General features: G+C 41.6%; 3 protein-coding genes and 1 long non-coding RNA gene across 8 annotated transcripts in view; 1 reads left to right on the forward strand and 3 right to left on the reverse strand.

Annotated features, from left to right (window-relative positions):
* The window catches only part of LOC106953023 (uncharacterized), a 29,579-nt gene extending 29,231 nt beyond the window's left edge, over positions 1 to 348 (reverse strand). Inside the window, exon 1 of the long non-coding RNA XR_001426103.1 lies at positions 329 to 348. This is a non-coding gene — a long non-coding RNA (uncharacterized LOC106953023). The remainder of the gene's footprint in view (positions 1 to 328) is intronic.
* acvr1l (activin A receptor, type 1 like) overlaps positions 1 to 2,396 on the forward strand; it is a 15,651-nt gene extending 13,255 nt beyond the window's left edge. For all 3 annotated transcript variants that reach the window (XM_015041512.1, XM_015041510.1, XM_015041511.1), the window contains exons 8-10: positions 132 to 329; positions 457 to 587; positions 1,051 to 2,396. In XM_015041512.1, the coding sequence (XP_014896998.1) occupies positions 132 to 329; positions 457 to 587; positions 1,051 to 1,182 (461 nt within the window). In that variant the 3' untranslated portion in view covers positions 1,183 to 2,396. The remainder of the gene's footprint in view (positions 1 to 131; positions 330 to 456; positions 588 to 1,050) is intronic.
* Positions 2,397 to 3,047: 651 nt separating this feature from the next.
* On the reverse strand, positions 3,048 to 9,436 carry d2hgdh (D-2-hydroxyglutarate dehydrogenase). Of its 2 annotated transcripts, none has more exons than XM_015041508.1 (10): positions 9,259 to 9,436; positions 8,622 to 8,942; positions 8,471 to 8,528; positions 7,655 to 7,794; positions 7,383 to 7,576; positions 6,366 to 6,534; positions 6,143 to 6,286; positions 5,326 to 5,468; positions 4,027 to 4,192; positions 3,048 to 3,947 (listed from the first exon to the last, which is right to left on the reverse strand). In XM_015041508.1, exons 1-10 carry the CDS (start codon positions 9,269 to 9,271, stop codon positions 3,685 to 3,687), a joined length of 1,611 nt encoding a protein of 536 aa, XP_014896994.1. In that variant the 5' UTR covers positions 9,272 to 9,436; the 3' UTR covers positions 3,048 to 3,684. The 2 variants fall into 2 exon arrangements, with proteins under 2 accessions (XP_014896994.1, XP_014896995.1); XM_015041509.1 differs by lacking the exon at positions 9,259 to 9,436 and adding an exon at positions 9,033 to 9,227.
* A 718-nt stretch (positions 9,437 to 10,154) lies between these two features.
* Positions 10,155 to 21,101, reverse strand: LOC106953024 (RNA polymerase II elongation factor ELL-like). 2 transcript variants are annotated; one of them, XM_015041515.1, is made up of 12 exons: positions 20,785 to 21,101; positions 18,355 to 18,399; positions 18,149 to 18,270; positions 17,017 to 17,177; positions 14,484 to 14,782; positions 14,239 to 14,363; positions 12,679 to 13,164; positions 12,485 to 12,582; positions 12,337 to 12,403; positions 11,301 to 11,472; positions 11,152 to 11,196; positions 10,155 to 11,052 (listed from the first exon to the last, which is right to left on the reverse strand). In XM_015041515.1, the coding sequence occupies exons 1-12, from the start codon at positions 20,917 to 20,919 to the stop codon at positions 10,924 to 10,926; spliced, it is 1,884 nt and encodes a 627-aa protein (XP_014897001.1). In that variant the 5' UTR covers positions 20,920 to 21,101; the 3' UTR covers positions 10,155 to 10,923. The 2 variants fall into 2 exon arrangements, with proteins under 2 accessions (XP_014897001.1, XP_014897002.1); XM_015041516.1 differs by having other exon boundaries at positions 12,485 to 12,578; positions 12,678 to 13,164.
* Between the last annotated feature and the right edge of the window lie 55 nt (positions 21,102 to 21,156).

A 21,156-nucleotide genomic window follows, 5' to 3' on the forward strand; every position in this document is an offset into this window, starting at 1 on the left:
TAATTTATTTATTTTTTTTATATAACAGATTCTGCCCTTATCAGAACTTGCAGGTTTGTAGACTGTGTGTAATTAACATAGCTCTCCTTTTCTTCCTGCTCTTTTGCTGTGATCCTGTGTGTGACTTGCAGGGCTGGCTGTGACACACACTCAGGCTGACAACCTGCTGGATGTGGGCAACAATCCCAAGGTTGGCACCAAGCGCTACATGGCACCTGAAGTGCTGGATGAGACCATTCAGACCGACTGCTTCGACGCCTACAAGAGGGTCGACATATGGGCCTTCGGACTGGTGCTGTGGGAGATAGCGAGGCGCACGTACAGCAACGGTGAGCGCCATGTGTGAAGCTCGGGTGCCATGGTGACGCAATCGTCCCAGCTTCTGTGCAGACTAGAATAGTTTTTGTAATTTCGCTCTTTTTTTCTTTGTTTTGTTTTTTTTTCTGCTGACTGCAGGTATCGTCGAAGAGTACAGACCTCCATTTTACGATCAGGTGCCAAACGACCCCAGCTTTGAGGACATGAGGAAAGTGGTGTGTGTGGAGCAGCAGAGGCCTTTCATTCCTAATCGCTGGTTTTCAGATCCGGTGAGGAAAAGAAAAACCTTTTTAGTATTTATTTTTTTTTAACTCACATTTGTCACAAAGACACAAGTTAGAAAATGAATTGCTTTAAGAGCATTTAAGGAAGTAACTTTAGTAAGACAGCACAAAACTACAATGACTTAGTTCTGTTTTAAGTGCTCTGTTTAGTTTTTCTTAAGTTGCTTTACTGGCTTTGCAGTCGTGACTCTGCTAACACTAGTGTCAGGTTTGCACTAAGGTTTTTTTTTCTCACAATCTGTTGTTTTCTCATGTATGCGAGAGGTTTCTGCACTATTAGATGCCAAGAGGTTTTGCCGTATCAGCTCATGAGCCTAGGCTTCTTAAAATTACCCATAAGAACTAAACAGTTTTCCGATGCAATCATCCAAAGCATTGTTTTTATCTGAAGGCTGTAGTGAAGACATCGATTGTGGAGCTTCCTCTAACGCACGCTTGTCTCCCTCAGACGCTCTCTGCTCTGGTTAAACTGATGAAGGAGTGTTGGTACCAGAACCCCTCTGCCAGACTCACAGCGCTGCGCATCAAGAAGACCCTTGATAAGATCCACAGCTCCCTGGAGAAGGGCAAGGAGTCGTGAGACGGAGGCGCCTGCATGATGTCAGGCGGCTTGGAGTTTGTTGAAATGAGAGGCAATCCGAAGGATGGAGACGGACAGGAAAGCTTCTATCCTTCTCTTGCTCTTCCTTTCTCTGCTGTTGCCTTCCACCGACATCCCTCTGTTTGACTTGAAGACATTTGGAGCCGTCGCATTTGGACAAACCAGCCGTAGCCGTGGGACGCGTCCCGAGTTACCGCCGCGGACTGTTACAGGGTGTGAAAGGTTGGCATATTATAGTACCCGATCATACTGCTTCCATGCACGGTCCACACGGCTCTGGGTCCGGCCTTTCTACACACACCAAACACTACATGCCGAGTCCAGCGTCTGATCTCCGGCCAAGCATTTTCTTTGGCATGCGTTTGTGGCATTCTGCTGAGAGACAATCAGATTTTGCTCCACTCACTCGGCGTGATCTGAACAAGCCAACGAATACTCGACATGTTCACTTAATAAAAGGAGAAGAGCCAATAGAATCAAAACTTTTTAGTCCCGTTTTAAAAGTGATATTTATGTATTGAACCTCCACTGTTACCCACACTACTGAGGATTTATGCAAGACTGGTGTACGACGATGATGGTGATGTGAACATATGTAGGCATTAACGCTATTGGACTGTAACTATCATCACTACCAAGTAGGAAATAATTTGCTGAGAAATACAGAAGGACGTTTGACTTTTTGATATTGAGAAATGAGATGAAACAGGATGTGGGCGAGTATAAAGAGAGAACACTACGCTGTTTGAAGTTTAAATTACATTCTCAATTGGGAAGAATATTATATTAATTTGGGGCTTTTAATTGTTTATTTTAGTTGTTCTGTGATGGAATGAGTTGGCAACATACTTCACTGATTATTAAAAACAAAGATTAGGCAAACTTATGCAACCTTTTGCCAGGAACAGGATTCAATTGAATACATGCATATACTTTGAAGCATTTTATAGTTTATAATCAGTTCCAAGGTTTTACTGGTTTTAGATTGGATGAAGCAGGCTAACAATTAGCTTCTTAATTATATAAAACATTTTTGAATGATGCTTAAAAAAAATCCAGGTCTATACAGGAACTCAACCAATTTAAATAAGCTCAAATATTTTTCACAAGAAGGTATGGTGGTCAAATGTGCAGCTCTGATTTCTGCTTTAACCTGGTATATGGATTATCTAAAAAAAAAAAAAAAAAAATTTCCAAAAACATTAGGATGTATAAGTTGAGCAAAAAAGAAAAGCCATTTATAATATTGGTCAGTGTCACTGTAGGGACTGGTGGTGAGTGAATAAGAGTTCATAGCAAACAGACTTCAGATTAAGTGCATAATCTAGTTTCCTGAAAAAAAATTGTTCCATGTAAGGTTTTATTTAAAAAAACAAAAGTTTTTAGCTGATGCCTGTGAAATATTTCAGTTGTAGTTTTTTTAATGCCTTGACCACCTCGCCATGTTCAAAAACTTTTTATGCTGCATTAAACATGTCAAGCATAAAAACATATTGATAGTGTGGTGACAATTACATTTCTTGTATATTTATATCTGAACCTGTATGTATACTTTTGACCATGTGTTGATTGCAGAAAACTAAATCCAAATCGGTGCTCCAGTCTTTTTTTTTTTTTCTCTACAATGAAGTTGTCAAATTAAAAACCATTAAAAGCCCCAAAATAACATTAGAAATGTCCATATGGAAGGTATAGAAACTTCTGACCTAAACTATAGGCAAGTAGTAAGATCTAATATTTTACATTAGGGCAATGAAACACACACTCTCACATTAAATGTGTGAAACTCGAGCATAAAGGAATAGACGGGATCTGCTGGTGTTGAGCTACTTTTTCCTTTTTCCGTCATCCAGACGACAGCAGCTGATTTTTCACGAGTCTCTTCAATAATGCGACGCAGCAGAGGCCAACTAAATAACTGGAGGGAAAAGAAAACGCGCCATATTCATTGGACACTTATTTATATTACTGGTTCAAAACTAAAACATTGCCTAGGTGTACAAAGGAATAAGCTCACAAGTGCTGGCTTTGCTTTGAAGAAAAATACCGCTTTGTCTCTTTTTTTTTTACATGTAATAAAACATTTACTGCATTCTTGCTTGACGATTAACTGATTATTATAGTTTTAGTGTCCAAGCTTTGCTCAGTTTCATTCCACTTCAATCTGAAGCAAACACAAACCTGTAGGACGTCACCCGATGCTGATCGCTCTACTCTGGTGCATCATGATGGCCCAAAGGTTACACTAACATGCATAATTAACAGTTTCTTTTCTTTCTGAGCCACACTGAAAGGTCTGCCCTGTCCTTTTTAAAAGCCACACCTAAGCAAGTCAAAGTGAATGTTAGACTGCAACAATTTTACCAGAAACATCTCATTGTTGTTTTCGTGCAAAGGTGGCAGCTCTGAACTACAAACTTACGAAGAAGATTGCAGACAGTAAGCTGTGAAGGATGGCTTCTGGAACATTTCCATCTAAAATCACTTCAGATCATCTGGTAAAGTCTTATACGGGTTCAGGATTCCTTTGGGGTCCAGCAACGTCTTCATTTTACCCATGACGGCCACAGCTGGCCTTGATTTACTGTAATAGATGTAATTCCTCTTTTTAAGGCCCAGTCCGTGTTCTGCGCTGATGCTGCCCTGAAACTTGGCCGTCCATTCGTAGATGAACGGCTCAATGGACGCCAGCAGGGCGGGATCCTTTGCAGGAGAGGTGACATTAAGGTGGAGGTTGCCGTCACCTACAAGGGGGAATGCGAGAAGAAGCGTGAGAACAGGACGGAAAACCTCCCGACTCATCCTCCCGTCCCGTGGTCTTACCGACGTGTCCGTATCCCACCACGCTCCTGGCTCGCTTTCCCAGATGCTCCCTCATGTCCGTCACCAGCTGGTAGATCCGCTCCACCGGAAGGGAGATGTCGTACTTGTAGGTGAAGCCGTCGTGAGTCAGCGCCTCGGTGACACGTTCGCGCATTGACCACAGCGTCTGGAGCGGTGGAAATGGAAAGTCTGAATAAGTCATTCAGCTCTCACGCTCTCAAAACTAAAGCAGCAGCAGGAGGAAACGCGGCTTGACTTTCATTAATATAAAAAAGGAAAGAAAGGCTCCCAAGAATATTACCATTATTAGCCATAATTCTCTATAATTTTCATTCATTTTAAAATATGAAATGCATTCACTGTGAATTTATGGCAGACGTGTGTACAGTGTTCGGGCTTTAAATATAAAACCTGGAAGAAAGACGAGACATGAAGGAGGTAAGGATGACATTTGGAAAGGAGGAAGAAAAAAAAGCAGGGAAGAAGTAAGAAAGGGACGACAAAGAAGAAAGGCATGAATGTTAACACAATATGGGACAGGGAATAAAGTTAGGAAATACATATTTTCTAATCCAGACAACATAAATGATTGTCCAAAACATGAAGCTCCCATGAGGTTAAGAACTATTTACATGTGTTTTACATGTATACATGCTAGTTGACATAAAAATAAATAAAAAACTTAGGTTGTTTTTATCTTCATTATGTTATCTTAGCTTTTATCATGATTATTACAAAAACAGATTTGAAAGTGTACTGCCTGGAAAAAGTTCAAATGTTGAGTTTCCCATCAAAAAGCCAAAGATGGGTCGACTTCAGTCACTGGTTGATTTTCTGTGTGTGTCTAGTTCAAAAGGACCGACTGTGATGGTTAAATTTTGAAGGAACGTCAACATAATCACCTGAACCAAAAGTTTCTCAGCTGATTTCTGCACTGAAAAAACAGCGATTGTGTCTCATCACAATCTGGTCAAAGATTGTGATGAGACAATCTTTGATTACTTCACTCATTTAAAGTTTTGAGTGGTGTGTTGCAGTGGTTTGGAGACTATTTTCAGGGCTTGCTTTGACTCTCTACTCAGTGACTCAGAATAGACCACTGTGTCTGAGTTTGTTAGAATGAAAACACAAGTCACCCACTGCAGGACTGTAGGCGTCCGATGTGCTTTTAATAGCCCAGGGACACGAGAACCGCTCCACGATGCAAAGATATAAGAGTCTGGATAAAAATATTGTCCATCCTTATTATTTTATGTCACATTTGGTTGAACAGGTGAAGTGTTAAGAACATCCCCTTACCTTTATTTTTGATTCCTCGGTTGCTACAGTACCATCTGTAACTAATAGCGAGGTCATCGCTTCCTCTAAAAAGTTGTGGAGCTTCTGCGAGTCGTGGTCTGAGTCAGATCCAGATGTTTCGATGACGATGTAAAAGGGGCAATCTGCAGAAAACAGCAAACGGATATACTGTAAAAGAATTCACACCACCAGAACTTTGATTACGTTTTGTCATATTACAACCACCAGCTTCAAGAAATGTGACTGGGATTATATGCTGTGCCTCAACGCAAATTGGTAGTGCAGTACATACCTGTGAAGTGGAAATAAAATGATGTAAATAGTAAATTTTACACATAAAAAAAGTGTATTATTTATGTACTGTTGTGTTTTATTTTCGATATTTTAAGTGTCTTCCTGTTCCAATGCCGAGTGCTCTTTACAAAATTAAGGTTTATTCATCTTTGAGAGGGAGAAATTGCATCATTATGTTATTATCAATATATTACTTGAAAACAGTCTCAAAAAGACTATTATTAAAATATTATCGTTTATTACAATAATTACAGGGACAATTAATGAAGGCAAAATCTGTCGTCATATGTATTGAACCCTGTTGCCTCTTGATTCCCCCCCCCCGCTCTGTTCAGGGCCAGGATTTCATTCCTAGTAAAAGTAGCCAAGAGGTTCGTGGCAACTGGACGAGCAGCAGCTGCATCCATTACCTTCTGTTGGTACGTCACATAAATTCCCGATAAAATACACTGAAGCTAGTGGTTGTAACGTGAAAGAATGCGAGTCATGCGTTTTTATAAACTACTGGCATGTGTGTGCATACCAGAGATAGGATTGGCCAGCTTCAGGTGTGTGTTCAGCAGCCTCATACACTCACTATCCAGGAACTCGAAGGCTGACAGGATTTCTCCCAGCATGCCTTTGCAGAGCTGAAAGGTTTTCAGCAGCTGGTCAAAGGTTTCACAGCCTACAAAGGAAAGCAGAAACGCTCACTGCTCTGCTCTGTCGTTTTTACGCCCGGGAGACGAACGTGGAGAAGCTCCTACCCAGGAAAACAACGTTGACGGATTTTGGCTTTCGAGGGCAAAGGATGGAGACCGCAGTGATGACGCCCAAAGTGCCCTCTGAGCCAATGAACAGCTGTTTGAGGTCGTATCCTGTGTTATCCTTCCGCAGCGTGGACAAACAGTCCAGCACCTGACCATCTGCCAGTACCTAAACAAGAGATGCGTTAAAAATTTGAGCTTTGGGTCAAATACTACACAATCCTCACAAAAAAAAAAACAATGTCAGGTATAAAAGCCACATCTGTATCCAAGTTTTATTTTAACAATATTATAGTTGTGAAGTTTGTCAGAATTAGTTTATCTTGTGCATTTTTATGTTATAAAAGCACACAGACCACTGAAGTGGACACTAATGCATCATAAAATACACTATCAACTACTGGCCATCATCTGCAAATGCAAGAAATTATTTTTGTTAAATCCAATATGGCCGACAGACAAAAAAGCATGCCCACCGACCCGGTCCCTCCTTCTACTGTAGACGACTCTTGCAGGTAAAAAAAAAAAAAAAAAACAATATGGTGACCTCAGATAACCGTTAAGAGCAATACTACTGATGTATTTTTCAAATAACAGCTTTGTATTTGGAGAAAATTACAATTGATCACCTAAAAAAATTTATATATATGTAAAATTTTATTTATATATATATATATATATATATATATATATATATATATATACACACACACTAGAAAATTGGAGTTACATGCAGTGTTTCATGGGTAATTTTGCCATGCATTATATTTGTTTTTAACCATTAATATTTGATGTACTTTTTAGCTGTGTTTAATTTTACAACTGCTATCAACTGTCCATTGGGAGCCATTTACTCTGTAGTCTGTTTGTTTCTTCTTTTTTTTTATTGCATTTTATTTAATGACCCGGGGTAGAAGCTGCTGGACTGATGTTAGCCACCAACTTGATTTTCTCCCTTGTTAGAATAAACACAGTGAAACCCGAGTGCGTCTGTTGTGGGCTCACACATCCACTCACAACTTCAAGGCCTAGCACAGTCCCGTGCAGGGAGCCGTATCGGAGCAGCCGCAGACCGCCTGCGTTGGTCGCCACGTTGCCCCCGATCTGGCAGCTGCCCTTTGCTCCCAGATCCAGTGGCATGATGTAGTCTCTCTCCTCCAGGTAGAGGGACAAGTTCTCCAACACACAACCTGCCTGACAGGTCAGAATACCTGAGGAGGAGAATCTAAAGAGTTATTGTTCAAGCGACCTTTCTTAAAACCGGGGACTGGTTTAAGGTTGAACCTTACCAGAGATTTTATCAAAGGAAAGTATGCTGTTCATGAGAGAGGTGGAGAGGATGATCTCGTCATACACAGGCACGCTGCCGCCGACTAGACCAGTATTACCTCCTTGAGGGTTCACTGCCAGGTTGCGACTGTGACAGTAACTAAAGAAGGAAAACACAAGTCCTCATGAAAAGTGGCAATGTGGTTACAGGGCCTTACATAAATAGCCACAGTCCTTGAGTTTGTATCCCATTTTGTCGCATATTGACACACCTAAACAAAGCAGTTAAAAAAAAAAAAAAACTTAGAAGTGTGTTGTGGATTTTTATTCTGCTGGTCATCTATGTGGCTCTCCATTAAGAGGGCAGCTTCTATAACTCCTGAAAAAAAAGCCTTCCCACAAAATCATGTTATCACCATTGGAGTGATGCATTTAAGGTGATTTTCAGCTTCTTCTTTTTTTTTTTGCTTGTAGACCAAAAGATGGGCCTGCCACTGTGGTTTCATCTACCTTCTAGGTTTACTACACAGCTTGTGGTAAGTGTCTTATTGCTTTCAGTCACTGCACTCTCAAAGGCAGAATATGCTTGGTCTTGCTCTCTCAAGCTCCTCCAGAGTTACAATAGGCCTCTTGGATGCTTTTATTATCAATGTTCTCCTTCCTCCATCATGTCAGTGTAGCTGACTAGTTGGGTCTTGGTGGGCTTTCAGATTTTTTTTCAAATATTAAAAAATAATCTCTCCAGTTTAAATTTGTGCAGTGTGTTCAAATATTATATTTTTAAAGAGATAAAATATGGAACAATATCTCAGAGTATTATATAGACACTAATATACCTGAGAATTTGTGACACTTCCTGTGTTGTCTGAGGTCTCAGCAACACTTCACTTGACCCTGCAGGACTCAGACACAAGGATCTAAACATGCAGTAAACGAAGCAAATAAAGTAAAAAAATAAAAAATGACACATGCAGTTCTAGGATTCACCTCTCACCGACTTCAGCCAGTCCTCATTACTGGACTGTACCAGGTCCGGGTCAGTGATGGCCCTGCCTGGCAGTGTCTTCCTGAAAAAGGTCAAATCCTCCACAGTTACCCTGGAGAAAGGCAGCCTCCGTGGAGCAGCGGCCGGGGACGACGCGGGTCCATCAGGTCCAAGGTGAAGCTTACGGGAGAAGGTCGCACTTAGTGGACTGCGGCCCCTGAGAAGAAGCTGCACCTGGAGGTCAACAGGTGGGAGTCCCGCTCTGGACAGGAGTCTCAGCGACGTCCTCAGCTTTTGTGACGTCTGGAAAACTCCTAACATGACTGAGAAGATGGGGACGAGGAGGTGTGGATAGAAGTCACAGAAAAAAAGTGGGAAGAAAGTCACACATTTGCGTGTTTGTTTTTTCTTACCTGGTAGTGGTACAAGGAAAGTTAGTGAGCTATAACAATTATGTTAAAAAATTACAACCGCTGCTAGTAACACAGATTTCTTTCTTGAAATGGTCATGCAGCATACACAAGCTGTCCTACTAAATAAAATTGCTGGACACACAAGCGACACACACCTGCATTATTAGCTTGGAGTGTTTTATCACTGACCTAACTGACTTTATACATAAAAATATGTTTAACCCACCGTAAGCGTTCATTTCACTGCTCACATTTCCCCTTCCGTGCGTCTGTATTTTCCCTTCATATCACCCCGAGCTGTCTCTCATAAAGTTCAAGGACAGTTTAGTAATTTACAGATTTCAATGTGTTTACCACTAGCATGCTAACAAAAGCCGGAAGTTGTAACTAGGGCAAAAAGCTCCGGGGCAGCCAATGAAGGGGCCGCTCGCACATTCAGCCAATAGGCGAGGCTTCAGTTGTAACTGAACAACCAATCATTGCTTACTATTTCACTATGCTTTATTTTTGTTTTTTAAATATTTAGAGTCTTCCAGGTAATACAAATAAATCGAGCAATTTCTTTCTGTTATTCAAATTATAACATTTACCTTTTATAAGTCTTCTTTTCCCACCCTGTCACTTTTTAACTTTTTTATTGTATAAAGCATTTATGTGTATTCCATAATTAATATAAATACTCCAAAACCTGCATTGGCCTGCAACTTTAACCTCATTTAGAATTTGTAAACAATGTTTACTACTAGTCAGGTCTGTCCCATAAACTTAAACTACCGAGGTGATTTTTCCCTTTTCAAATATGCAACCATAACCTTTTGAACATTTATCCACTTATTAGTGGAGTGTATGTCTATGTGTACAACTTGATATTGTATGTGAAGGTTAGAAAACCCCCCAGCTTATTTAAACTTGTTCATCTGCTTCTAGTTTTACCTTGAATAATCAGCACATCCGTCAAAAATGCTCATATGACGTCTATCTTAACGACGTCCAGAACTATAATAAACAGCAAAGAAATGAATGGACAAGGCAATCATCAGTTGATACAAAAGAAAACACAAGAAGTTATAACATCCTGTTATCCACACCAGTAAGAATCCAAGAAAATAAAAATGAGAACTTGAATCTATACAAAATTATTTATTAGAAACCTTGACAATACCTTTAGTTTTACTCATCATGCGGTCTGTAAAGTACACAACATGCATTATTTTCACATTTCAGTGTTTTAAGTCATCTCAGCTTACAGTATGGACGGCTCTGTACATTAGTTTCAACCATTTGTAATTTACACTTGCAGCGAATGTCAAGAGTACATTCCCTGATTACGCAGTTGATGAGCAATGAGTCCTGGGTAGAAGTGAATTTTTAAATGATTTTATCCAAACTGATGAACAGCTAACACAGATGAAGAGCTCAGCCAGCTTAAATAACACTGAAGGTCAGGCCTTTGTATTGTCCTAGCTGCCGTCACTAAGAGAAAAAAATAACCCTCACCTGACAAATCATGCGGACTTTCTGGATATGTACAGCATGCAGTTTTCTCAGGTTAAAACTTGAACACCAACCTGGCAACCAGAACATACAAGCCATCCTTCACAACCAAAGTGTAACGAGAGATGAGGACCTGCTAAATGCTTTCAGGGTCAGCAGCTCATCTCATCGCCCGTTTCCAGTTTGAACCGCCTGAACAGAACTGCAGCGACTTCTCGTGTCTGCACCACGTCGGTGCAGAGCTCCTCGCTTTCTAAGAAAATAAGCCACTTTTCTTTAGTCTGAACACTGCTTGATGTTTACAGCAGGTTGCTCCAGCCACGTCGGCTGCAGGTTGATGGCGCTGAGCTCAGCAGCCTCGGGACGTTTCTCCTCGTACCCTCCCCAGCCGGGAGCTTCATTTGGGGCCGGAGTGATCCACTGTGATCTGCTGCTGATCGAAGTCTGATATGAGCTTCTTGATGTGGGCCAGCTTGTTGTGTAGATATTCACAGCGAACTTTGTCCTGATTGTAGTTGGGATTGGACTAAAGAGACGAACAAGGAAAACAAAGAAAATCGATTACCTCCAGGCGAACCAGAGGAAACATTTGTTGAGGAGCAGTGTGAAGAAAGAGGAGAGTTACTTTTTTAATTTTCCGGTACTCTTGTAGGATTTTATTCCGAACCGTCTGTGAGAGAGAAAAAACAACGACACACAAATCAGAACGAGCAGGAAATATCCACACCTTCAATAAAATGTGCTAAACCGTGTATTTTTCTTCGTATAGCTTACTTTGTATTTATGCGACTCGTGGTGAAGTTGCTTGAGCTGAGTGTCCAGGTCCATGAACTGCTGCGTGACGCTGTCGATGCGAGCGTGCAAGTCTCTGTACTCGCTGTACTCCTTATTGAAGTCCAGCTTATAGCTCTGTCTCTGGCTGTGGCTGGAAATGGCCGTGTACTTCCTGCACAAAGGGAAAAAAAACAAAAAAACATACTGGTTTGAGCAGAAAATCATCCATTGTAGCTCTGACTTTATGTTTATGCTTTCTGTCCTATTCGAAGGTGAAACAATCGACCCAAAAAGATTAATAAATGGCATGATTTTCATTAAACGGGATCCTTCAGAAGGTGTGGATCTACCACAACTTACAGATGCCTGAAAGTCGTATCTGTAAGTCGACTAGAGAGTTACAAAAAAATAACTACTGAACAGAATTATAAGAGCAAAAAATAAAAAAGAAAAGAGTGTTTAGATTTTTATTGAGATGGAAAAGAATAATCACAAGGGCTGGGTATCAATAAACTCCAATTTAGATTCTTTGGGTTACATTTAAATTTGAAATCGATTCGATTCAATATAATTTTGTGATAAATAGTATGCAAATAATTAACTGGATTTCATATTAATCATTTTATGTGTTGCTTGCTCAAATTTTTGAGCACTTAAAACATCTGAAAATTAAACGGTAGCACAATAAGCTGCAAAAGTTAAAACTATTAAAAGTGAAGTAGTGAATATAAAAATGTAAATATTTCTCCTTATAGAAAGAGATAACTCACATAGTTTTGAATGACCCGTTTTATTAAAAATGATTTTTGCATTTTTAGTTTGGGAAAAAATACATTTTGGTGCCCTGCGAACGCTTTCCTTTTTACGTCTTCCACATAAAATTTGAATAAAATTACGGCCTCAAGGGAAGACCCAGGTTTTTGCAAAGACGCGTTCCTGTGTTTGCTGTCCTGCAGGTTGCAGGGGAACAGGAAAGCAAACAGCCCTGTAACTATTGCTTAAGCAGGAACGCAACTAGGTCAAACAAACAACTTACGATAAATAGTCTGCTGAGTCAGTGTCAACTTGAGGTACGTTGGAGTCAAACATTAGCTTACTCGTCTCTGAAAGAAACAAAGAAAAGCTGTAAGTGAGCAGAAAAGTACAGAGGAATTAACGGTTTCACCAAGTCTGGCAGTTCTCACCTGTGCGTTGCAAAGGAGCATCGTTATTTGAATAATCTGAACTGCAATCTTTGTCTTTTCTCCTATGCTTCTTGTCTCTCCATTCTTCTTTCTCCTTAAAAAACAAACAAAAAAAAAAACATAAAAAACATCAACAAATTACCTAAAATGGAAATCCCAACAACCACCTTGAAGCAGGCACCCGTTTTCTCACCTGATCTTTGCGCTTGTGTTTGCTCTTCTTCTTTTTGACCGTGTGTCTGCTCAGGTCGGGCACCATCAGAGGCGGAGGGGGGCGATCCGACTTGGGTTTCTGTTGCTCCTCTGGGTCTCTAGGTTCCTCTTGACGAGCATCCGTCTGCTCCAGTCTTTTAGCCACTTCTGCTTCCTGCTGACAAACTGCTGATAGCGAGTCAAAAAGTCTTTTGGGGTCAAGCGAGTTATTTCGCCCGTCCTCTGCTGCTGCAGCTTCGGCGCCTTTCTGAGCCTCCTGTTTAGAAGACCTCAGTCTGAAATTCTCGCTTGGTGATTTGCTCGTCAGGTGAGATATTCTGGGCTTCTTGCTGGCCAGAGGATCGGCGTATTCATCGAGGAGGGAGTGTTTTGGGCGGTGTGCGGGTGATGAGTTGGGGGTCTCTCGAAGAGGGCTGACCTGGGCCTCGGGGACAGTGAGGAGGTTCTGCTGTGGCTGGAAAAGTCTCCTGCAAGGGAAGCATTGCACATCAACAATCAAGCAGGAAGGGAGCAGAAATAAAATGTTGCTGCGGCTTTTTCCTGGTTAAACAGGAAAACACAAAAATAAGGAACCAAGTAAATGACAGATGCGCCGCAGAGTTTCCCCCAGAAAACTTGCTAAGCCCGCTGGTAAGCAACAGACAACTGTGTTTTTGTGCTAAGACATGTTAAAAGTTGATATAAAACTTAACAATCTGGTTAGGGTTACTGGAAGTCATTATTGACAATATTTAACAAATACCAAAAAACATGATTTAAATAAATAAGATGCTTTTTGCACTTCAGCTAAATTCTAATTAAATAAACAGCCAGTGGATCTTAAAACAAGCTATTTAATGCTGGTCACACTAAAAGTAAAGTCAGTTTAAAAATATATATATACAAGATATGCGCTCACATCAATCTTACTGTGCACTCAGGTTGGTGGCACAAATAGAAAGTCACACAGGTTTCTATTTAAGGCTGAGTTCTCGTCACGCCGTCAGTGGTTTGTGTTTAACATGCGCGAGCCGATCAAGCGATGTGGCTTTTATACTTCATGCGTCTGTTGGTGCAGGATTCTCTAAAGCTGAGCTGCAGTAGAGGAACCATGTAAATGAACCTACCGTGGTAGAGCACCTTATTAGATTTATTAAGCCGTTTCAGTTCTGAGAATGTTGTCCTTTTGATTCATGTTTTGCTCATTTTGAATGATTTTTCATTTCCATTTTTATTAAGAACATCCAGCAGAACACATTTCCAGGTAAAGAGTGACTTCATACAGGTGACAGTCAGTTTACGCAACGCCGAAGGATGCTGATGATGATGATCCTCAAGCTGCCTTTCAGCATGACTGCGTGACTTAAAACCGAAGTAATGTTGTTTACAACATACCACTCTCTGATCTTACTTAGAGATTTATTTTCTATAGGGTTAGAAAATAACCCTACAGGTGTTCCAGCTACTCAAACAGCTGGAAAACCGGCATTGATAAATATAATAAACGGCAAATAACTGTTTGATAGAACAACAAGCAAACAATGAGGATTTGTTTTTATTACCTGACGAGGATCCGTTTAAGCAGCTGCTGGTCCCCTGAGGTGTAGCCTGGCCAGTCCTTCTGCAGCTCCTTGTACAGGCCGTCCTTCAGGACGAACGTGCCGTCTCTGTTACTGAGCTGTCCCACCTGCAAAACAAACGGGCCACCTCCGTCAGAATTTCTTCCTGCACCACACGTCGAACGGCAGTAAACTTATTCAGATGTTTTATTGGATTCGTTCCCACAGCGTCAAAGTAACTTCGTCACCTCCATCATCACGGCGTCCAGCACGTCCTTGTCTCCGTCTGCCATCCCGTCTTTCTGCAGCCTCAGGATCAGCTCGGGCCTCTTGTACGGCCTCAGAGCCAGCAGGTGCATCACTCTCTCCCTGAGGGGCCGCTCCCCAACGTCACCGACACTTTTCCTACTCACTGGACAGGGACCCTTCCTCTGCCTTGGCAGGCTGGCCCCCTTCTTGATGTTGTTGAGGAGGGAGTGAGACGAGTGCTTGGGCTTGGTCAGCTTGGCCAGCGCCGGAGCCGGAGCTCGCACCGTCACCTTCTTGCCTGAGAAAGAAAATAAGGAAAAAGGGAGAGGAGACAAAAAAAGGCATCAGCAATAAGTACGTTTAGAAATTGTGTTCATAGCACCTTCCAGATAAACAGTCAGTTTATTCCTTATTGCAACACTTAGAGCACCGCACTCACAAATACTGTTCTAAAAATAAAACCTCCTCATTATCAGGCAAGTTTTGGTGCAGAGTCCCAGACATGACTGTGCTTTGGCAAATTTGTGCAAAAAGCCCAGAACAAAGGCTTAAGGTCCTTGTGAAGGAACTGGCTGCAGCTGGCGAGAGAGCGTGATTATCCACGGTGAGACGAGTCCTGTACAGACACGGTCCATTCAGACAGGAGGAAGCCATTAGTTCAAAAGCAACACAACAAGCCAGATTATGGTTTGCAAATACACAAAAAGAGACACAACCCCCAAGTTGTAGAGACACGTCTCGTGGTCTAATCAAACTAAAGTCACGTGTTTAGCCGTCAGGTTTGGAGGAAACCAAGCTAGCACACCTCAAAGTGGGGAGCGGAGCTGGCACTTTTATGTTCTGAGGCTGTTTGGCTGCAGGAGGGACTGAGGAATGAAGACAATGATAAAATACTGAAGCTGAATCTCAAGAGATCAGCCAGGAAGTCAAAACGTCGTCACACATGGATAAGCACTGACCCTCAGCACAGCACTGGTCTTAAGGACAACAAAGTGGTCAAAACAAAGTCCTGATTTCAGTCCCATAGAAAGTTTGTGTAAAGAGGTGAAAAATGGGTTTGATGCTTGCAGAAAATCCAGGTTTCCAACAATCTAGAGGATTCAGTCTGGCACGCTGGAGATTTTTATCCAGCCTGAACGTTTCAGAAACTTCTTCATTAGGGAAACTGTCAAGATACATTTGAAAAGTAAAGATAACAGAAAAAGCTGAATACAATTTTTTTTAAAGCGCAGTATAATTCACACTGCCAAAAAGTGTTGTTTTTTTTTTTTGCTTTGCTTCTTTTTTTTATAGTTAGTACAAATTTTTGCATTAAACATCACAAAATATCCTAATTATCCATGTCCAAATCACCCATAAAATGTGATACTTGAGAAGTAAGTAAACCAAGTAAATAACTCTGTGCCACTACATCCTTAAGAGCTAACGAAGAAGTTTGATTTTGCAGCAGAAAAGCAATTTAGTATTAGTCATGGTTTATAATAATTTCCTGTGTGCAAGAGCGTCTATGTTACAACCTTCTTAAGAATGTTTGCAATTCAGGGGTGTTGAGCAATCAGTCTATGGGAGCCAAGAGATGACTGATCTAAACTCAGTTTAATAGGCCGGAAGTTAAAAAGGTTATCCACAAAAAAAAAAAAAAAAACAGGCCCTTACCAAGAAAGGTTTTTAATTCAAAAGGCAATCCCATATTATGTTATGTTAGTTTAAATAAAAAAGTGTTACTTAAACCCCACAGTCTATACTAAATATGCATCAACAATGAGGTTGTTAAATCATTTTAGACAAGATTAGACATGAGAGGAGGAAGTCGTTCTATCTTAACTTTCTCCACTTGCAGAGTTGTGAATAAAAAAAGAAAAGACCTCAGTTCACCCCACCAGAAAGCCACAGTCAGGCTAGAAAGACACAAACAGAGCACAGCGAGCAGATGTAGCAATCTAATTTAAGACATAACCACACTGTTGCACAACCCTGGCATGAGTAATGTTGATTTTCTTGCCCCCCCCCCTCTTTAAGCTTCCTCTAAAACAACAGACTCATCATATCTTAACATGCTAAACTCCATTTGTGCGTCTGTGTGTGTGTAGGTTCACTGAGAGATGATGACAGAGACTAACATATCATCTCAGGAGGAAGTGGTTTGGTGGTTGGATATGCAACAACAGTGGTAGAATAAGGAAAAGCTAAAGCGCTGGCTCTACAACGCAGAGAGCAAAACTGATTGTCCTGCATTCGCACTGTTCATCTTTGTGCTAAACTGAAATGCAATCACCAAGAAAGAAAAGGGACAAAATGTGCCCGAAGAGCAAAAAAAACAAAAAAAAAAACAAAAACCAGAAAGCAACCCTTAAAATATCTGTTTACTACACGTGTTTCCAAGGCAACCAATGCAATATGGCTGACAGCGTTTTCAGGATATCAGAGAGAGAATCGCCTTCAGGCCGAGCGCCTGTCTTGCGCTGGGTTTCTGGTTGTATAATCACACACACACACGCTGCAGACATGCAAGCCCTTTTCCGTTCTTCTTACCCTGGTAGCGTGCGCCGTTCTTGATGACGATGGCCCCTCTGCTGCGCGTCTCCTCCTCGGCCTGGGTCATGCTCTGGCGAGCCTTATCATACGAGTCATCTGTGGCGTTGACTGTCATCTTCTTCTGAATCACTCCGAGACATGTCAGCTCCTCGGCAGCACTGAGAGCACAACGTGGGGGTGGGGGGGAAGACAGTCAGCATTCAGCCTGCCATGATTGATGCTCCTAATAAAAACCTAACCCGGTTGCTTAAGTTGATGCCCGCTTGCATCAGCCGGACCGTTTCGCCGGCCGAGTCCAAATTCGGTTTTTAGGAACGGCTCTGAAGAGCGTCAGTTCTGAATCAGACACGGGGAATTTAATTTTCTTCCTCGACGTTATTTAAATTCTCTTCTCTGCTTCCCGGGTTTCCTCTGGTAATCAAATCCAAAGATAACGTCAACAATGCAACTTTATGTGATAATGTTGCTGCAGACGAGACGACCTGTTAGCTGTTGAGGGAAGTAATTTGCCTAACCAGAAGCCCAACTGTAACTTCTCTTTACTAGAGGAGAATTAAAAAGTCCAACTTTTATTCATCTTCTACTCAGAGAAATTGGCTAGATCAACAAGTAGGAACTCAAAATGTTGTCTTCTTCACCTAATAACACTTTAAATGGACAAATTGCTTAAAAAACAACCACTGGGAAGAAGACAATAAAAGTTGCTATTTTCAATACCAGGGAGGTGCTTCGTGATTGAAGGGCTCACACGAATGCAAGAAACTATTTCAAATATAAACAACTTTCTACAACAGGTCAAAAAAAGCTTATTGTTTGTTCAGGCTGCAAGACGGCAACAGAGAGGAAGACTTTCAGTGGATAACAGGAAGGCTCAGGAGAGTATAGTAAAGGCACTTTACCTTTTCCTATTAATCACAGTCTGGCGTGAAACATGGAATTTGGAAACGTTGGCAGCTACCATCCCACTGAATATACATCTAAACGTCAGCGTAACGTTACCCGCTATGACTAAATGCTAAGGTAAGGTCCCAACGGTGGCTGTTATTTTGAAAAGCCGACTGTTCACTTGTTCAGAATGAATAAAGCAGTCGATATTTGCGTTTCTGCTGGCCGTTCCTTCATGGCTTACCCCGCGTCGTGCTGCTTGACGCAGTCGAAGCTTCCGTGCGGACTGTTTCGAGCGACGTTAGTCACTCCGAAGGTGAAGATCCTCGCTTCATTTCCATTTTCTGAGCAAGGTACGGCGATTCTCTACAATGGAGATTGGATATCTTTTAAGATACAATACGAGGGAAAACACAGTGTTTAGGGAGCGGAAATAGCAGCTCATCTTACCCCTTGATTTCCACTGAAGGTGATGGTAGGACGGGAAGACCAGCTCTAAAGAAGATTAAAAAAAAAAAACAAAAAAAAAAACAGAAGCTGTGAAGAATATCAAGAGAAGCTGAATTTTATGCGTAGTGATTCAGTACGAGTGTGACATAAACACACAGCACTTAGAAAAAGCAATAAACTTCTCCATGTTTTGTTACTTTACATAAACAAACCAGTGCAATTCATTTGGTTTTTGTATAGCAGACCAACGAAATGCAAGTGTTTGATTTTCAAGTGCAGAGAAAAGACAACTTATAAAGTATCCTTCTTAAGATTTACAAATAAATATCTGAAAAGTGTGGCATGCATTCATTCTCAGACTTCTGTATCTTTACTGTACTTGCTGCCATTGGAGCTGCAGGTCTTTAAGAGTGCATCTCTTGTCAGATTCTGGATTCGATTGTTTCTCTGGCTGGAGGTTGAGGGTCATTTCCCCGTCTGAGGGTGATTATCAACCCTACAAGTTTTCTTTCGGGATAGCCCTCTCTTTAGCTCAATCCATCTTTCTTTCCAATTTGACCAACTTCCCTGCCCTTGGTTAATAAAAACCATGCAGATTGATGATGCCACCATCTTTCACCTTGGGTCAACATGTTGATAATAATGTGACGGGTTAGTTTTCTGACGCACGCGTCACTTGCCAAAAAAATGTACTTTTGGTCACGTTTGACACCACTCTTCTTATCGCTTTAATTCAATAATGACTTCCTTCTCGTCACTAAATAAAGCAGAAATCTGTGAGATCCCCAACTAAAAGTTGCTGACTGATTCTTTTGCAGGTTTCCTTCATGGCTGTTTCTCTGCTTTGCTTCTTGTCCAGCCTGCAACCTTGCAATGGCGATTGGATTGTTAAATCTGTTACCAATTGTGATATATGCTTATTTTCTCCTTTGTCTTTTCCATCTATGCTTCCTACACTCTTGAGATTTGATATTTTGGACAGCTTCATTTGATCGGTGATCATCTAATGTCGTGTGACTCTGTCCAGCTGGCTAAATATTACCTTAGCATTTAAAATGCAAGTTCATAGCACTTGGAATATATAAGCTGTATTTGCAATGTATTCTGCAGTTTTACTGTATAAATGTATCTTTCTTTGTAAAAAAAAAAAAAGAAAAAAAAAAGAAAAACAATCTTTTATTGTGTGTTGGTCATAAAACCTGAATAACATTGAGGTTTGTACCTAAAGTATGCCAACAATGTGGGCAAGTTCAAGCACGAACTCTTTAGCAAGTCCTTTTATTTACAGTAAATACATCCATGACCCATGTCTGTGCAACATTTCAACCATCCCTCAGATTCATCTTTGATTTTATGACCAATAAACAAATGATTTAAAAAAAACATCATTTTGATTATCTATGCAAACATACAGCAGATTCAGCATCATAAATCTGTTCAAAGATCATGACACAGCAAATAAACAAAAATGCGTTGTCACATTGAGTGAAATTAAAAAAAAAAAAAAAAAAAGCTCAGGAGTGACACGTCTGCAGCCCTGATGGAAAGTATGCAGTGACTACCATCTAAGTGACCTTTTTAAATCGAGAGTCCACCTGTTGAGTGCGCAGTGTGAGCTGGCAGCCAGCGCAGGGTCTGGCCCTGCTTCATGTGCAGATGTCTTACTTTTTCCTGCGTGATGCGCGCAAGTGTGATCTGAAGAGCCGTAAAGCTCCGAGTCTCGGCTTAGGTGATTTCCCCCCCAGCCGTTCTGTCTCATCGCCACTTCAGGTCCAATTATGACGAAATCGATCGGAGGGGGGTTCACCTTTAAGCTTTCAAAGAGGTGGCAGTAATTTCCTCACCGAGGAGTTTCCAACCCTCGTTACAAGGAATTGCTGATTTGAGGAAGTGTCTGTTACGTTAGACTTCCTGCAGCATCTGGTTCAGTGGTGATTAACTGGGTTAAATGGTGAATTTTGAGTTCAGTCACTCTGCCATGGCCTAGTTTTAGAAAAAAAAAAGTATAATATCAGTCAATGACCAGCGTGGAGTTTCTTCAGGCCGATCCAAATATTCCCTCCTACTACAAGCCTTCACCCCCACAGCTTCTCCTCCCTCACTTTCCTTCTCCTATCCTCCTCACTGATTAGCTGCCCTCACACTTTGCAAGAAGCCTGTTTGGACTTGGCCAGCAGCTTGCTACAAGCTTCACAACACACACATGTTTCCGCGTTGCATTATGCAACATGTATTGGCAAAACAAAAAAAAAAAAGGGGGGGAGGGGGGGGGCTCGTTGGTAGCAACCACCTCCGGGGGAAGGTGGCGGTGAACTTCGGCCGAAATTCACAGCACAACCCCCGTCGCTTCGTTTTTAAAGCAAGCGAGAGGCCCCGTAACAAGTTCATGCGGCGCAATTTACCGAGAGGAAGAGCAGCGTGAAGACCCACCTTGCCGTTTTGAAAGGTACCAATGGCTCTTGCCGCGCTGTCAGTGAGTTTTACGTGGAAAACAGAGACGTTGCCGCCGAGGTCTAGTTTACCGCTGGACAGTCCGTAACACTGCTTCTCCCTCAGAGCCGACATCGCGCCACAATCCTCCCGTCCCGGTCAGAATTATTCCGAACCAAAGCAGCCCGACGAGATATAAATGGGCAAACATTGGCCAGTCAGATCCAAAGAAAGACCTCCACGGAGCTGTGAGGCTTCTGCTGCTGCTCCGCGGCGCGCTATTACGGCTGAACTCAAAGCGGATCCTATTGGTCGAGAGACACGCACAAGCCATTGCGTAGGTCTTACGTAACCATTTCCACTCTTTTTGTT

Source organism: Poecilia latipinna, unplaced genomic scaffold, assembly GCF_001443285.1.
Source record: "Poecilia latipinna isolate Pla-1442-1.1 unplaced genomic scaffold, P_latipinna-1.0 Scaffold556, whole genome shotgun sequence".
Lineage (NCBI taxonomy): Eukaryota > Metazoa > Chordata > Actinopteri > Cyprinodontiformes > Poeciliidae > Poecilia > Poecilia latipinna.

What these genes read in the sequence shown, in the direction of transcription:
- LOC106953024 (XM_015041515.1), bottom strand. Translation starts at nt 20,919, where the DNA reads ATGTCGGCTCTGAGGGAGAAGCAGTGTTACGGACTGTCCAGCGGTAAA. An exon ending in GAACGGCGCACGCTACCAGG is followed by an intron (nt 14,783 to 17,016) that starts GTAAGAAGAACG and finishes TTTCTTTCTCAG; the next exon opens with GCAAGAAGGTGACGGTGCGA. An exon ending in AGTACCGGAAAATTAAAAAA is followed by an intron (nt 11,053 to 11,151) that starts GTAACTCTCCTC and finishes TCGTCTCTTTAG; the next exon opens with TCCAATCCCAACTACAATCA.
- d2hgdh (XM_015041508.1), bottom strand. An exon ending in TTCCTTTGATAAAATCTCTG is followed by an intron (nt 7,577 to 7,654) that starts GTAAGGTTCAAC and finishes TCTCCTCCTCAG; the next exon opens with GTATTCTGACCTGTCAGGCA. An exon ending in GCTGGCCAATCCTATCTCTG is followed by an intron (nt 5,469 to 6,142) that starts GTATGCACACAC and finishes TGTTTTCTGCAG; the next exon opens with ATTGCCCCTTTTACATCGTC.